General features: G+C 41.3%; 1 protein-coding gene and 1 long non-coding RNA gene across 4 annotated transcripts; both read left to right on the forward strand.

Moving 5' to 3' along the window:
* Positions 1-472: 472 nt before the first annotated feature.
* LOC106583342 (LETM1 domain-containing protein 1) lies at positions 473-15,418 on the forward strand. Of its 3 annotated transcripts, none has more exons than XM_014167425.2 (9): positions 473-758; positions 2,071-2,204; positions 2,557-2,672; positions 6,711-6,793; positions 7,001-7,187; positions 7,650-7,751; positions 8,149-8,301; positions 8,640-8,736; positions 14,573-15,418. In XM_014167425.2, exons 1-9 carry the CDS (start codon positions 637-639, stop codon positions 14,635-14,637), a joined length of 1,059 nt encoding a protein of 352 aa, XP_014022900.2. In that variant the 5' UTR covers positions 473-636; the 3' UTR covers positions 14,638-15,418. The 3 variants fall into 3 exon arrangements, with proteins under 3 accessions (XP_014022900.2, XP_014022902.2, XP_014022901.2); XM_014167426.2 differs by having other exon boundaries at positions 697-964; XM_014167427.2 differs by lacking the exon at positions 8,149-8,301.
* LOC106583343 (uncharacterized) lies at positions 4,151-5,818 on the forward strand. The gene is made up of 2 exons (XR_001323487.2): positions 4,151-5,341; positions 5,469-5,818. It is a non-coding gene; the product is annotated as an uncharacterized lncRNA (long non-coding RNA).
* Positions 15,419-16,446: the final 1,028 nt, after the last annotated feature.

Here is a 16,446-nt window from a genome sequence, read left to right on the forward strand (position 1 = left end):
AGAGACACATATTTCCCTCAGATTACACAGATCCAACGAATTTGAAAACAACCCAGATTTTGATAAACTCCCATATCTAATGGGTGAAATACCAGTGTGCCATCACAGCAGCAGGATGTGTGACCTGTTGCTACAAGAAAAGGGCAACCAGTGAAGAACAAACACCATTGTAAATACAACCCATATTTATGTTGTTTATTTTCCATTTTGTACTTTAACCATTTGCACATCATTACAACACTGTATATATACATAATATGACATTTTAAATGTCTTTATTCTTTTGGAACTTCTGAGACTGTAATGTTCACTGTTCATTTGTATTGTTTGTTTAACTTTTGTATATTATCTACTTCCCTTGCTTTGGCAATGTTAACATGTTTCCCATGCCAATAAAGCGCCTTGAATTGAATTAAAGCCTTCCGAGTGAAGACAATCACTTTTGAATGGCGAAACACAGAATCCTACTAATTACAACACGGGCGTAAATCCTTTACTTTTAAGTCGACCGGGAGGCAGCCCGGTTCTAAATCGAATGCAATCAACATTCAGCCGATGCAAAACACGCCTATACGGGCGCCCGGGCGGGATTAATCGAACCCCCTCATTGACTCACCCTGCAGTGTAAAAAACACCATGGCGCTGTGCAAGAGAGGGGTCCAATGCTGTGTTACAACGATAATACGATGCAGTTATCCATTTCAAGGGATCGCAACCGTGTCGACATACACTCCAATATTAGCCTACTCAAGACTAAGGTACTGAATAACTCGAATGTCTCTGGAAAATGGAGAGTAGCCAGCCTACTCGAAATGCTTTGTCGATCATTGTCGTTGGTTATTCTCTCTAGTCCTTCCAGCTAGGGCTAACAGTGATCATTCTAATGTTGCAAGCACGCGAAATAAACAATGTCGCTAACAGCATTGGCATGCAGCCTTCTCGTCTCAACGCAGGGCAGTTTCAGGTCGGTACTAACGTTAGCTTCTATAGCCACAAAGGCATACATTCAGGTCTTTTATATCTAATTAAAGTTATATTTTAAACCTAACCTTAACCACACTGCTAACCGTATGGCTAAGCCTAACCGTATTAAGACCAAAAATAATATATTGTTTTATGTGCTCATTTAGTTTTTGTGTATGAAATCTGACTTTATGCCTATAGAAGCTAGTGGAGACCATTTTGGTAAGCGATAATAAAAAAATTGGAAGGGGCGCCTCGCCATGGGGGTAGAGAAAACATTTTCTACAATTCTACACATTTTTCCATGGGGCATAGTGAACATTTTGCGGTTTTAAAGCAAATTTCCTGCAATTCTACACATTTTGCCATGGGATGACGAGAAAAAAATGTAAAGCTAATTTCCTGCTTTCTACACGTTTTGCCATGACTTATGCCATGTTATTATGATATGTGATTTTAAAGTGACTAACAAAATCGATTGCTATGTAAGTTAGTCTAGCCATCTATCTATAAAATGTCAGCTGACATGGGCTAATTGAGTGACTATCAGTGACTAACAAGCAGAACGGACAGTTATGCCAATATATGCCTAAGAACAGCACTGCTTAAACGGTGACAATGTAACCAAATGCATTTGCCTTCCTGTTATATTTCGTTATTTTTCCCTGCGGCAGGTGCACGTGAAAGAGCAAAGACCACTGTCAGTCAGCAAAGCCAACATATAACCACATCCAAAGTGTTAATTCTTTCCCTGATTTTAGGATACATTTGTGGGTTAAATCAGTGTCTACGGATTGAAAGTAAGCCTGCAATCCTCCTGCAGGCTAGCACATTATGCAGCATCCAGAGGTTAAGCAGTCTATTGTCAACAGAAATCTATTACATTTCCACTGAAATGCTTAGGTGTCCCAAACTAAACTCTTCCCTGTCCTCATACAACTACAAAACATCACATGGGATATATACAAAAACATAATCTTGAAACCCAGAACCAAATTGTTTTATGAACACTGGGAGGATGTGGGGAGAGACTATCAAAAACACAATGTCACACGGTATTTTTTATGTAATTTGTCTCTAAATCGGATATCCCTCTCTTTTGTACAGTGTATTATCTTGCAGGCACTACTCGTTATCTCAGGGCAGACTAGGCATATTTCAGAGAGCCAGTGAGAAGTATGAGAAATTCCTTGAACATCGATTCCCCCGCCTCTACATCCTTTATACCACCTTTGTGAAAGGTAAGTACCCCCTAACCAAAACAACACCCTCTAATGCCTAACTGACAACTTCTCATGGGCAGCTCCAGGGAGGGGTTTGACGGTGCTGAAGCCCCCTCAAAAACAGGCTTAGCACACCCAAGAAATAATGTATTATTACTTACATGCATAGGTTGCAAGCAACCCTACGCAACAACCATGCTACTTCTTAGCTACCTCAGTGCAGCTTCTCCATAGACAGTCTACAGCTGTAACATTTTCCTGTTGGAATTGGATAGCCCCTTTCCTGCTAGATTGTGCTGCCCAAAGTGTATTTGTGTTTTTCTTTGAGGCAATACCATGAAGCATTTTTGCAATGTGTTTTTGTGTTCAGGATTTCGGCTCATGGTACACGATGTGAGGGAAACGAAGAGGATAAGGATGAAAATGCTCACTCAAGATGTTTCACTCAAAGAGCTGCCCTACCGTGAGATGGAGACCATCATTCTGGTCAGTGAGTCACACTTTGCAGTTCCACCCTGGCAGCCATACATTTTGTGCAGTAGACGCATTGGTGTGTCCCAAATGGCACTGTATCCCCTACATAGTGCACTACTTTTGACTAGGGCCTCTAGTCAAAAGTAGTTCACTATAGGAAATACGGTGCCATTTGGGATGCACATACAGTCGTATGAAAAGGTTTGGGCACCCCTGACAATTTCCATGATTTCCATTTATAAATAATTGGGTGTTTGGATCAGCAATTTCATTTTGATCTATCAAATAACTGATGGACACAGTAATATTTCAGTAGTGAAATTAGGTTTATTGGATTAACAGAATGTGCAATATGCATCAAAACAAAATTAGACAGGTGCATAAATTTGGGCACCCCAATAGAAAAATCACATTAATATTTAGTAGAGCCTCCTTTTGCTAAGATAACAGCCTCTAGACGCTTCCTATAGCCTCTAATGAGTGTCTGGATTCTGGATGAAGGCATTTTGGACCATTCCTCCTTACAAAACATCTCCAGTTCAGTTAGGTTTGATGGTTGCCGAGCATGGACAGCCCGCTTCAAATCATCCCACAGATTCTCAATGATATTCAGGTCTGGGGACTGGGATGGCCATTCCAGAACATTGTACAGATTCTCAATGATATTCAGGTCTGGGGACTGGGATGGCCATTCCAGAACATTGTACAGATTCTCAATGATATTCAGGTCTGGGGACTGGGATGGCCATTCCAGAACATTGTACAGATTCTCAATGATATTCAGGTCTGGGGACTGGGATGGCCATTCCAGAACATTGTACAGATTCTCAATGATATTCAGGTCTGGGGACTGGGATGGCCATTCCAGAACATTGTACAGATTCTCAATGATATTCAGGTCTGGGGACTGGGATGGCCATTCCAGAACATTGTACAGATTCTCAATGATATTCAGGTCTGGGGACTGGGATGGCCATTCCAGAACATTGTACAGATTCTCAATGATATTCAGGTCTGGGGACTGGGATGGCCATTCCAGAACATTGTACAGATTCTCAATGATATTCAGGTCTGGGGACTGGGATGGCCATTCCAGAACATTGTACAGATTCTCAATGATATTCAGGTCTGGGGACTGGGATGGCCATTCCAGAACATTGTACAGATTCTCAATGATATTCAGGTCTGGGGACTGGGATGGCCATTCCAGAACATTGTACAGATTCTCAATGATATTCAGGTCTGGGGACTGGGATGGCCATTCCAGAACATTGTACTTGTTCCTCTGCATAAATGCCCGGGTAGATTTTGAGCAGTGTTTTGTGTCGTTGTCTTGTTGAAATATCCAGCCCCGGCGTAACTTCAACTTTGTGACTGATTCTTCAACATTATTCCCAAGAATCTGCTGATATTGAGTGGAATCCATGCGACCCTCAACTTTAACAAGATTCCCAGTACCGGCACTGGCCACACAGCCCCACAGCATGATGGAACCCCCACCAAATTTTACTGTGGGTAGCAAGTGTTTTTCTTGGAACGCTGTGTTCTTTTGCCGCCATGCATAACGTCCCTTGTTATGACCAAATAACTCAATCTTTGTTTCATCAGTCCACAGCAACTTATTCCAAAATGAAGCTGGCTTTTCCAAATGTGCGTTTGCATACCTCAAGCGACTCTGTTTGTGGCGTGTGTGCAGAAAAGGCTTCTTCCGCATCACTCTCCCATACAGCTTCTCCTTGTGCAAAGTGCGCTGAATTGTTGAACGTTGCACAGTGACACCATCTGCAGCAAGATGTTGTAGGTCTTTGGAGGTGGTCTGTGGGCTGTTTTTGACCGTTCTCACCATCCTTTGCCTTTGCCTCTCTGATATTTTACTTGGCCTGCCACTTCTGGCCTTAACAAGAACTGTGCCTGTGGTCTTCCATTTCCTCACTATGTTCCTCACAGTGGACACTGACAGCTTACATCTCTGCGATAGCTTTTTGTAGCCTTCCTCTAAACCGGGGGTCGGCAACCCGCGGCTCTTTAGCACCGCCCTAGTGGCTCCCTGGAGCTTTTTCAATAATATGAAAATGGAAAAAGATGGTGTGAATATTTTTTGGTTTTAATATAATTTATTATCCAATGCTGTAAAAATGTGTATAATAAATATTTAATTTCAACATTTCTGTCAACGAAGATTTACGTCGTAGCCTGCGACACACGTTTCTTTCAGCTCGGCGTAGTGCCAGACAGGTGGCTGTTGCAAACAAACCGGCGGGTGTGTCATGGGCCATGGATCCCAAAGGGAAAAAGAGAAAGATGGCTGAGGAGAACAGAGGATTCCACAGTTCTTGGACCGAATCATTTGCTTTCATTGCCAATGCGGAAGGATTGCCTGCATGTTTGCTTTGTAATGAGAAGTTGTCAAATAACAAAAAGAGTAACGTGGAAAGACATTTCCATTCTTCCTGACAGTTATAGGAACATGAAGAAATATGCATTTGGAGTATTATCCATCTTTGGATCAACATACCTATGCGAGCAGATATTCTCAAACATGAACTACATAAAATCCAAATACCGCACCCGCCTCACAGATGAGAGCTTGCAGTCCTGCGTGAAGATTAAAGTTACATCTTACATGCCCGATGTTGAGAAGCTGTCCAGTGATGTCCGAAAACAGAAGTCACATTAAACGGGTAAGAACACAATCCTGTCATAGGCGCATATTTAGTAACAAAGTGGCTGTTTTTATAAAGTGATTTCTTATTTTTGTCAGTATATATTTGGAATGACACAGGGATATTATTGTGTTTTGTTGCTCAGGTCTGAGGATGGCTGCATTGTATTGTGCGTGTCAAAAGAGAAGAGGGTGCTGCTGCATTTTACCCTTGCACATTTGCAGAAAACTAAAGAGAAGAGGATAATGCACAGAAATCGAACTTAAACTGTATTATTTTAATTTGATATACTTTACCTTTTCAAAAGGCTGCTGTTTCATTGCACTCTGTCTGTTGCCCAGATAAGGGGGAAAGAGAAGAGGATTGTTTGGTATTATTGAGGATTGAAATGCATTTTATTTCCATGGGGAGGTCTGAAATTACAGGAGGCTATTATGCACGTTGCACATTTTGTTGTTTTTTTCAAATCCTAAAATAAAAATGACATCAATCTGATTTCTGTATTGTATTTCTATAATTTCATCAATGCAACGAAACATAATACATTAATATTATAATGGAAGTTAAACTTAAAGCAACATCGTACAGCAGAGTAGTCACGTGGTGCGTCATTCTCTCCAGGGTGCGCTGCAGGTAAAATAAACGTTTAATCATGAATGCTCATTATGTATTTGTAGCCTACTTATCATTTTGATAGTAGGCTAATAGAGCTAATATAGACACTTACAGCATGTGTTGCCTTCATTATAAGGCTTATATAAGGCTTTTAATTTTTTGCGGCTCCAGACAGATTTGTTTTTTTGGTCCAATATGGCTCTTTCAACATTTTGGGTTGCCGACCCCTGCTCTAAACCATAATGTTGAACAATCTTTGTTTTCAGGGCATTTGAGAGTTGTTTTGCCACTCTTCAGAGGAGAGTCAAAGAGAACAACAACTTGCAATTGGCCACCTTAAATACCTTTTCTCATGATTGGATGCACTTGTCTATGAAGTTCAAGGCTTAATGAGCTCACCAAACCAATTGTGTGTTCTGAGTAGTTACAGGTATTCAAATCAACAGAATGACAAGGGTGCCCACATTTTTGCATAGCCTATTTTTCACATCTGATTTAATTTCATACAACTTAATATTGCTACACTAAAAATCTTTGTCTGGACAATACCCCAGTACTCAGCTTTTATTAGAAAATGAATGGCATGCCACTGAACATTTTCTGTGACGACAGAGTAAATTATTATGCAGCCTCAGAGGGGTGCCCAAACCTTTTCATACGACTGTATCATAAAGGCAGTTTATGACTGTCATAAACTCTACAGCAGAGAACTTGATAAAATATTCAAATGTAATGGTCTCTTTCTGTCTGTACCTCTATCTTTTTCTTGCAGTTTCGCAAAGACATGATAAAAGCCATTCCCCTGGTGATAATATCTATCCCGCCTTTTGCCATCATTTTGGTTTTCACTCTTATGTGAGTTGTTGTTGTGAATCAACCAACCTGATATTGAGAATATGATTTGCTAACAGTTTTAAGAGACTGATTGAAAAGAGTGCAAATTAAGTACATTTTAGGGGAGTCTTGCATACTTCCAAAATGCCTTTTTTTTGGGGGGGGTATTAAATGAATGATGGGTTACCTCCAACCTCTAATCTGATATGTGTCCCCTCTCCTCGGTAGGTGCCTGTTCCCTAGGCAACTGCTGATTCGTCACCTGTGGACTCCGCAGCAGCAGCAGGACTTCCAGAGGTTGTACCACGAGCAGAGATGCCGACACCGTGAGAACATCCTGAAGGGTGTGGCCTGGTCAATACCTCACATCAAAGAGTGGACCCTCCGCAGCCATCTGCTTACTCTTATCAGCAAGGTTAATCATTTAACTCTTTAAACTCTGAGCATGTTTGTTAATTGAACACGGACATTTCAAACAGTTGCCATGCATTTATTTTATTCTAGGCCTATACTGTAGGTAATGATTCATCACAATTTTGAAATACATAACCAGACTGTCATTGTATGTAAATATTACAGATCATCTAAGGCTTATCCCAGCTATACAGTTCTGTGTTTACTAATTATCATTACATAGATGATCAGTGAGAAATTGTGTTAATGGCTAAAGGGAAAGGTCCACACCCATATCATGCTAATAATACAGTGCGATAACTTCCCACACCAGCGATTGGTTGAGGCCTTTTGTGTTATGAAAGAGAACAAGACTTTAAGTGGGTGTTTTTTGTGTGGAGAATGCAGTTGAACCTGTCCTGCCTGGTCCAGTTGGTGTGTATCTGCAGAATGGGAGGGGTGATTTGAAATGTTTGTTATGCAGGTGCAGAGTGGGTCTCACCCCAGTGTGAAAGACATCAGTGCAGTGAGAGGCGTGTTTTCCGGACAACCACTGGGATTAACAGGCATGGACTCTGTTCACATGGTAAGGATTTTTGGTGTTTTTCAGTGGGCCTCTGCTTGTAAAGAGCATTGCATTTCATATCGTTATGCAATTGTGTTTTATAAGAAACTTGGAGAGAGCAGATTAGCAGGGTGAGGGTCATCCCTGTATAAAAATAGTTTTGTTTCATCTGTGTTTGGTCTTGGGTTTCACAATCTGCTTCAGGTTATTTTAACTCTTTTTGATTTGTTTGGGGATTCAGTTCACATGGGTGATTCATCTGACAGGTGTCTTTCTCACTCTTTCTCTCCATTTATTCCTCTCTACACTTCCCTTTCTTTCCTGATCTTTATTTTTCCCCATGCTTCCTCTTCCCATTTCTTTCCCCTTTCCTATATTCTTTCTTATCCTCTTCTAATTCCATTGTTCCCTCTCTCAGAGGCTGCTGTGCTCCCACCTCTTGCTGAACCCCTGGCTCCCTGGGTTCCTGCTCCGGCGACGGCTGAGGGCCAAAGCCCTGGACCTGCTTTACTTGGATCAGGCTCTAGACACACTGGGACAGGGCCAACTCACTGACGCAGAGATTAGAGAGGTCAGGTTCCCCACAACCCCTCCATATAATCCCATCTCAAGACTGCCATTTATAGATCTAAATAAAGTCAATACCAATACCTTATGCCTTTACCCAAAGCAGAATTTGTATTCAGTAGATGTGTCCGATGCAGTAAGCAAACCTACAACTCAGGTGTAGCACTTTATTCTAAAAAAGAGAGCAGTTGGAACTGCTAGCTGATGCTCCAGTGTATGGTTTATGGCACAAAAAATAAACATACATTATCATCTTTGGTAAGTCAGAATTACACATTTACAGGGGAAATGTTTTATCTTAAGCGTGATACACTGCTTCTCTTCCTCCCTCCACTTCCCCAGGCCTGCTATCTGCGGGGTCTTAATCCCAGTAGCCTCACCACTAGCCAGTGTCGAGAGTGGCTCCTCCAGTGGCTTCAGCTGTCTACCCAGCTCACAGGTCTGACACGTTTTACTTACAGGCAGACTTGGGTTCAAATACTATTTTAAATAATTTCATATATTTTGTGTTTTCAATTGAACTTGCCTGGCCCGATGGAACCAATAGAATTGCCGTGGCACTCAAGGCGGGCTAAAGCAATCACTAAAATAAATTCGAAAGACTTAAAAAACCTGTTATGGACAGGAGTTCTGCTAGCGGAACCCCTAGCCAACAGCCAATGTAATAGCTTTGGCCCGAAATACAAAACAGCAAAAATCTCATAATTCAATTTTCTCAAACATACAACTATTATACACCATTTTAAAGATAAGAGTCTCCTTAATCCAACCACAGTGTCCGATTTCAAAAATGCTTTACGGCGAAAGCAAAACATTAGATTATGTTAGGACATCAACTTCACAAGAAAAACCACAGCCATTTTCCAAGTAAGGAGAGGCATCACAAAAACCAGAAATATAGCTAAAATTAATCACTAACCTTTGACGATCTTCATCAGATGACACTCCCAGGACTCAATGTTAGACAATACATGTATGTTTTGTTAGATAAAGTTCATATTTATATCCAAAAACCCCATATTACATTGGCGCGTGATGTTCAGAAAATGTATTCCCACCAAAAATGCAAATATTTGACTCTGGGCCCGAGTAGCAGGCAGTTTACTCTGGGCATGCTTTTCATCCGAACGTGAAAATACTGCCCCCTATCCCTATTTAAAAAAAAAAAAAAAAAGTATTTGAACCCAGATCTGTTTTACACACCGGGGATTGCTTGCTGTCATATTTATGACAGCTTGGTTCACAATGCCAGTTTGTTCTATACACTCTATTTTTATCATGGCACATCCTGGCTTTCACAGTGCACCTGCTATACAGCATTATGCTATTTCCTGGGCCCTGTTTCCCGATAGCGATGGAACCTAGGCCTACGAGGGTTTTAATGATGCATCATTCCTACAACAGCCGAAGATGTAATATGCCTTTCCCAAAACACTGCGTAGAAAGAACGTTCGCTGGAGCATGTGTCACTACTGATAGGATCGAAAGACAGTGCTTCTCTCAGACCAGCTTTCTCCATTAAAATCTAACCTTAACATTGCAATTATTCCACAATAATAATGATGGATCAGCTCCTAGAGAGAGACCACTTATATGGTTGCAAATATTGAGGCAGCTTATTCTTATGCTTACCCTGTAATAATGTACTATATCACAGATTTGGCACATCATTGCGCACATTTTGTTACACACTTCCATTTTTTTTTTTTTACAGTGTAGCCTACAATTTGCAAAATAGCACTCAAGTGACTGAATATTAAATTGATTTCAATATGACTGAAATATATTGGTCTATGTAGCCTATACTGTATTTATCTTTTAATGCAGTTGTTTTGATTTGAAGCATCTTTTTATTGAATTTTATTGGTCACATACGTGTTTAGCAGATGTGGGTGTAGCGAAATGCTTGTGTTTCTAGCTCCAGCAGTGCAGTAATATCTAACTATACACACAAATCCAAAGGAATGGAATTAAGAATGTATAAATATTTGGATGAGCAATGTCGGAGCGGCATAGACTAAGATACAGTATATACATATGAGATGATTAGCGTCCCACCTACTCAACAGCCAGTGTAATCCCGTAATGCAAAAACTTCAATTTTTCAAACATATGACTATTTTACACCATTTTAAAGATAAGACTCTCGTTAATCTAACCACACTGTCCGATTTCAAAAAGGCTTTACAACGAAAGCAAAACATTAGATTATGTCAGCAGAGTACCCAGCCAGAAATAATCAGACACCCATTTTTCAAGCTAGCATATAATGTCACATAAACCCAAACCACAGCTAAATGTAGCACTAACCTTTGATGATCTTCATCAGATGACAATCCTAGGACATTATGTTATACAATACATGCATGTTTTGTTCAATCAAGTTCATATTTATATCAAAAACCAGCTTTTTACATTAGCATGTGACTAGCATTTGACTAGCATTCCCACCGAACACTGCCGGTGAATTTACTAAATTACTCACGATAAACGTTCACAAAAAGCATAAATTATTTTAAGAATTATAGATACAAAACTCCTCTATGCACTCGATATGTCCAATTTTAAAATAGCTTTTCGGTGAAAGCACATTTTGCAATATTCTCAGTAGATAGCCCGGCATCACAGGGCTAGCTATTTAGACACCCAGCAAGTTTAGCACTCATCAAAGTCAGATTTACTATAAGAAAAATGTTATTACCTTTGCTGTCTTCGTCAGAATGCACTCCCAGGACTTCTACTTCAATAACAAATGTTGGTTTGGTTCAAAATAATCCATAGTTATATCCAAACAGCGGCGTTTTGTTTGTGCGTTCAAGACACTATCCGAAAGGGTAAATAAGGGTGACGAGCATGGCACAATTCGTGACAAAAAAATTGTAAATATTCCATTACCGTACTTCGAAGCATGTCAACCGCTGTTTAAAATCAATTTTTATGCAATTTTTCTCATAAAAAAGCGATAATATTCCGACCGGGAATCTGCGTTTAGGTAAACAGACGAAAGAAAATGAAGCATTTGGTCGACTCGGGCACGCGCCTAAGCCCATAGTACTCTGATCGGCCACTTGCCAAAAGCGATAAAGTGTTTCAGCCAGAGCCTGCCTCGATATCGTTCAGCTTTTTCCCGGGCTCTGAGAGCCTATGGGAGCCGTAGGAAGTGTCACATTATTGCAAAGATCCTCAGTCTTCAATAAAAAGAGCCAAGATGAAACACAATTTGTCAGACAGGCCACTTCCTGCATGGAATCTTCTCAGGTTTTGGCCTGCCATATGAGTTCTGTTATACTCAGACACCATTCAAACAGTTTTAGAAACTTTAGGGTGTTTTCTATCCAAAGCCAATAATTATATGCATATTCTAGTTACTGGGCAGGAGTAGTAACCAGATTAAATCGGGTACGTTTTTTTATCCGGCTGTGTCAATACTGCCCCCTAGCCCTAACAGGTTAATGCAAAATGTAAACATTATTAAAGTGGCCAGTGAATTCAAGTCTGTATATAGGGCAGGAGCCTCTAAGGTGCTACTGATGGCTATTTAACAGTCTGATGGCCTTGAGATAGAAGCTGTTTTTCAGTCTCTCGGTCCCAGCTTTGATAGCCTCACCTTCTGGATGAAAGCGGGGTGAACAGGCAGTGGCTTGGGTGGTTGTCCTTGATTTTAATTTTTTTTGCCTTCCTGTGACATCGGGTGCTGTAGGTGTCCTAGAGGGCAGGTAGTTTGCCCCCGGTGATGTGTTGGGCAGACCGCACCACCCTCTGGAGAGCCCTGCGGTTGCAGGCAGTGCAGTTGCAGTACCAGGCGGCGATACAGCTCGACAGGATGCTCTCAATTGTGCGTCTGTAAAAGTTTAAGGGTTTTAAGTGCCAAGCCAAACTTCTTCAGCCTCCTGAGGTTGAAGAGGCGCTGTTGTGCCTTCACCACACTGTCTGTGTGGGTGGATCATTTCAGTTCGTCAGTGATGTATACGCCAAGGAACCTGAAGCTTTCAACCTTCTCCACTGCGGTCCCGTCGATGTGGATAGGGCGTGCTCCCTCTGCTGTTTCCTGAAGTCCACAATCAGCTCCTTGGTTTTGTTGACATTGAGAGGTTATTTTCCTGGCACCACCTCCCTGTAGGCTGTCGTCATTGATAGTAATCAGGCCTACTACTGTTGTCATCTGCAAACTTGATGATTGAGTCGGAGGTGTGCGTGGCCACGCAGTCATGGGTTAACAGGGAGTACAAGAGGGGGCTGAGCACACACCCTTGTGGGGCACCTGTGTTGAGGATCAGTGAAGTGGAGGTGTTTCCTACCTTCACCACCTGGGGATGGCCCAGGACCTAGTTGCACAGGGCAGGGTTCAAACCCAGGGCCCCGAGCTTAATGATGAGCTTGGAGGGTACAATGGTGTTGATTTATAGCTCAGCATTCTTACATAGATATTCCACTTGTCCAGATGGGTTGGGCAGGGTGATGGCAATTGCATCGTCTGTGGATCTATTGGGGCGGTAAGCAAATTGAAGTGGGTCTGGGGTGTCAGGTAGATGTGATATGATCCATGACTAGTCTCAAAGCACTTCATGATGACAGAAGTGAGTGCTATGGGGTGATTTAGTTCAGTTACCTTTGATTTCTTGGGTATAGGAACAATGGTGGACAGACATCTTGAAGCATGTGGGGACAGCAGACTGGGATAGGGAGAGATTGAATATGTCCGTAAACACAATGGCCAGCAGCCTTGCGAGGGTTAACACGCTTAAATGTCTTACTCACGTCGGCCACGGAGGAGAGCCCACAGTCCTTGGTAGAGGGCCGCGTCGGTGGCACTGTGTTATCCTCAGTGGGCAAAGAAGGTATTAAGCTTGTCCGGAAGCAAGACGGTGTCAGCGACGTGGTAATACATTCGGCATTTGAGGTATTCTAGGTCGGGTGAACAAAAGGACTTCAGTTCCTGTATGTTATCACAATTACACCATGAGTGGTTAATCATGAAACATACACCCCTGCGCTTCTTCCCGGAGATATACTTATTCCTGTCTGCACGATGAACTGAGAACCTAACTGATGGTACAGGCTCAGATAGTATATCCTGAGAGAGCCATGTTTCTGTGAAACAGAGTGTTACAATCTGTCTCTCTGAAAGGAAATGCTCATCAACTTTATTATCCAGAGACTGAACATTGGTGAGTAATGTACTCGGGAAGCGGTGGGTTGTCTGCGCCCCTCCTGAGTTGGACTAGAAGTCCACTCCAAATACCTCTTCTCCGCTGGTGGTGTTTTGGATAAGCCTCTGGAATCAGTTCAATTGCCCTGGGGTTACGAACAAAGTATCTGATTTGGGAAAGTTGTATTCCTGGTCGTAATGCTGGTGAGTTACCACCGCTCTGATATCCAAAAGTTCTTCCCAGCTGTATGTAATAACACAAAAATTGGGGATGATAATGTAAGCAATAACAGAAAAACAGTACTGCAAAGTTACCTAGGAACTAGTGCAGCCGTGCTTCTATCTGTCGGCGCCATTCTCACAATTGTTACTTGTTTGTAATAATTTCAAAGACATTGGCAACATTGTATTTGTAGTCAACTTCGCTCAAGTTATCGGCGGTCACAGAGAGAGAAACAGCTTTATTCTATGTTTAGCGGAATCCTTCAGTTTATGAAGTGGTGGGGAAGGGCATAAAAAGCATTTAACATCACACTTAGCTGTTCTACAAGTGGTATAAGGCAGTCGGTAACTAACGAGCGTTTAAGTGTAACTTGAGTAACGATGGTTTTGGGGAAACAGTCAGGGGATTTAACGATGCTCCTTTGAAAATTCAAATGATGAACGTAAGTCTAAGATGCTTTTGGGAAACTGGGCCCTGGTATTTACAAAAGAAATGACATGGTAAATGTGGTTATTATATAGTAATTACAGATATTACACTCCACAGTTCTTGGGGATTCATGAAAAGACCATTATACCTTTTTATATAATTTCATAATGGTGTTGAATTTTCAATTTCACAATGGTGTTGAATGCTTTGAGGTAGCCTATACCAGAAACTAGCCATTTAATTTCTTTATCACACAAACACCTGAAAGTCATTTTTTTTTATTACTTTTTTATGTAGTAATGATAGCTTCATTAATATTTAGAAGTGTATACTTCCACAGATGGGGCTACGGCCTGTCAAGCTGATTGAATTTGACATGAATGTTAATTCTTTATTTTCCAATTGTCACTCATGAATCTCAGATAGTATTCACTATCCTTGTCTTATGGGTCTCCTTCTTTCTGTGCTTTCTAGAATCAGAGACATCTCTTCTGCTGCACAACATGGTCCTGCTCTCAGTAAACTACCCCAGCTCCTGACCAGAGGAACAAAAGCATGCAGCAGCAACCAGACTTTATTATATTTATTCATTTGCTCTCAGGCGAGAAAGTCTAATGGAACAGCAACAATTGTCATCTCATTTTCTTGGGACGGAAAGGGAAAGAATGATCCAAACTGGTCAATTGTTACCATGTGGAGAATCAATGATTCAGAGCATGGAGGACATTGACTTTTACTGTATGTCTTAATTCATTCAATTGATGTCATACATTTGATTACAATCACACGTGTATGTACACACACATGTCTTGTGGAATGAATTGGAAAGATATGCACTGGATAATGTGACTCAAAAGAAGAAGCTCACACACACTCCAACTTTTATTTGGCATGCAAACATTTCAGTCTACCAACTGGTGTACAAAACAGAAGTGGGTTCCCAAATATGCCAATGCAGCCCAGCTGTACCTTGCTCTTCCAAAATGTATAGATGTCCTGTTGTGGGGCTGTATATTGATACTTTCAAGGAGATAGTATGGGATATTTTTCTGTGTGGTGTTAGTGTCTCTTTAGTTAACTTCTAGACTTGGTAAGTATGGTGCATTGTAAAATGATAGTCTGTCAGGTCAGAACACCAGTCTAAGGCGCATATTTATATAGGCCTACTGTAATACATTTTTGACATGTTTAAATTGTGTATTATCTGAATTTATTTATAACAAGCATACCACTCGAAACCATATTGCAACCAAAAGATGCGGGTGCATATTTAGTTTCACCTAATATAAGGTAAATCTAATAAAAACAATAAGCACACTGTTCATGTGTATGACACTACAAGATCTATAAACCTTTTGTCTGTATCTATGCTCATCAATCTCGGTCTACTTCAAACCCTTGATTCACAAACCAGAGAACAACAATGTATCAAGTTCTGCTCCAAAGCTCAGCAGTTTTTCATGGGAAGAGGCTGCTATAGAGAGCAACAGTAATGGGGGGGACAGGTTTGAATATCTTCGACTCCCCAAAAGAAGGCATGACTGACAAGATATCCAGAGGAGGGTGGACAGGAAGAGTAAGGATGTTGAGTAAGGTTGTGTATGTGGGGAAATCCGTTTGAGGTGTCTCAAATGGGGAAGTATGCGCCTGCAAAAGTGGAGTCTGTAGGAGAGACCAGGAGTGGTCTTATTTTGATTAATTGTATTTCTTAAGAACAGTGGGAGTTTGCAGTGGGCCTCAAAAGAATCCGGACAACAGAAGTTTTCTGTTTTGAACTTTAGAGTAGGAGTCATCTCGGGTGACGACGGATGTTCAAGTTGAATACCTGAAGAGAATTCCTGGTGTGGTTGGTGCCCGGCGTCTGACCCGCTGGGTGAATGAAGAAAAGTCGGTCCAGTTATTTTTTGATAAAGAGCAACTACCTACGCATGTGAAGCTTGGTTATGTAAGAGCTTTTGTCCCCAAACCACTGCAGTGTAAGAATTGTGAAGGATTTGACCATGTTTCAAGCGTGTGCATACGAACAGAGTATACTGAAGAAAGGTGTGTAGAAAGATGACAGTGTTGCAATTGTGGGTTTCATGATCCTGAGTTCCTGGAGTGCCCTTTAAGGGTGAAGGAAATTGAGGTGGCAAAGGTTAGAGCGGTCAATCAAATCTCCTATGCGAGGCGATTCAAATAATTGAGAAAACAAGTGATGGTAGTGGATACACCACAGCCGGTAGTAAATGTTTGCTGCCAGACAAAAGATACCCTGTGTGTTAAAAAGGTGGATTTCGTTGCGTTCATTGCCACAGTTATAAACTGTACAGCACAAGTCTCAAAGAAGTTGAAGAAACTAGACATTA

The sequence above is a fragment of the Salmo salar genome, chromosome ssa22 (assembly GCF_905237065.1).
Source record: "Salmo salar chromosome ssa22, Ssal_v3.1, whole genome shotgun sequence".
Taxonomy (NCBI): Eukaryota; Metazoa; Chordata; class Actinopteri; order Salmoniformes; family Salmonidae; genus Salmo; species Salmo salar.

Coding starts and splice junctions, on each gene's coding strand:
- LOC106583342 (XM_014167425.2), top strand. CDS start 637: ATGGCGCTGTGCAAGAGAGGGGTCCAATGCTGTGTTACAACGATAATA. Junction 2,673..6,710: donor AGATGGAGACCATCATTCTG/GTCAGTGAGTCA, acceptor TTTTTCTTGCAG/TTTCGCAAAGACATGATAAA. Junction 8,302..8,639: donor CTGACGCAGAGATTAGAGAG/GTCAGGTTCCCC, acceptor CCACTTCCCCAG/GCCTGCTATCTGCGGGGTCT.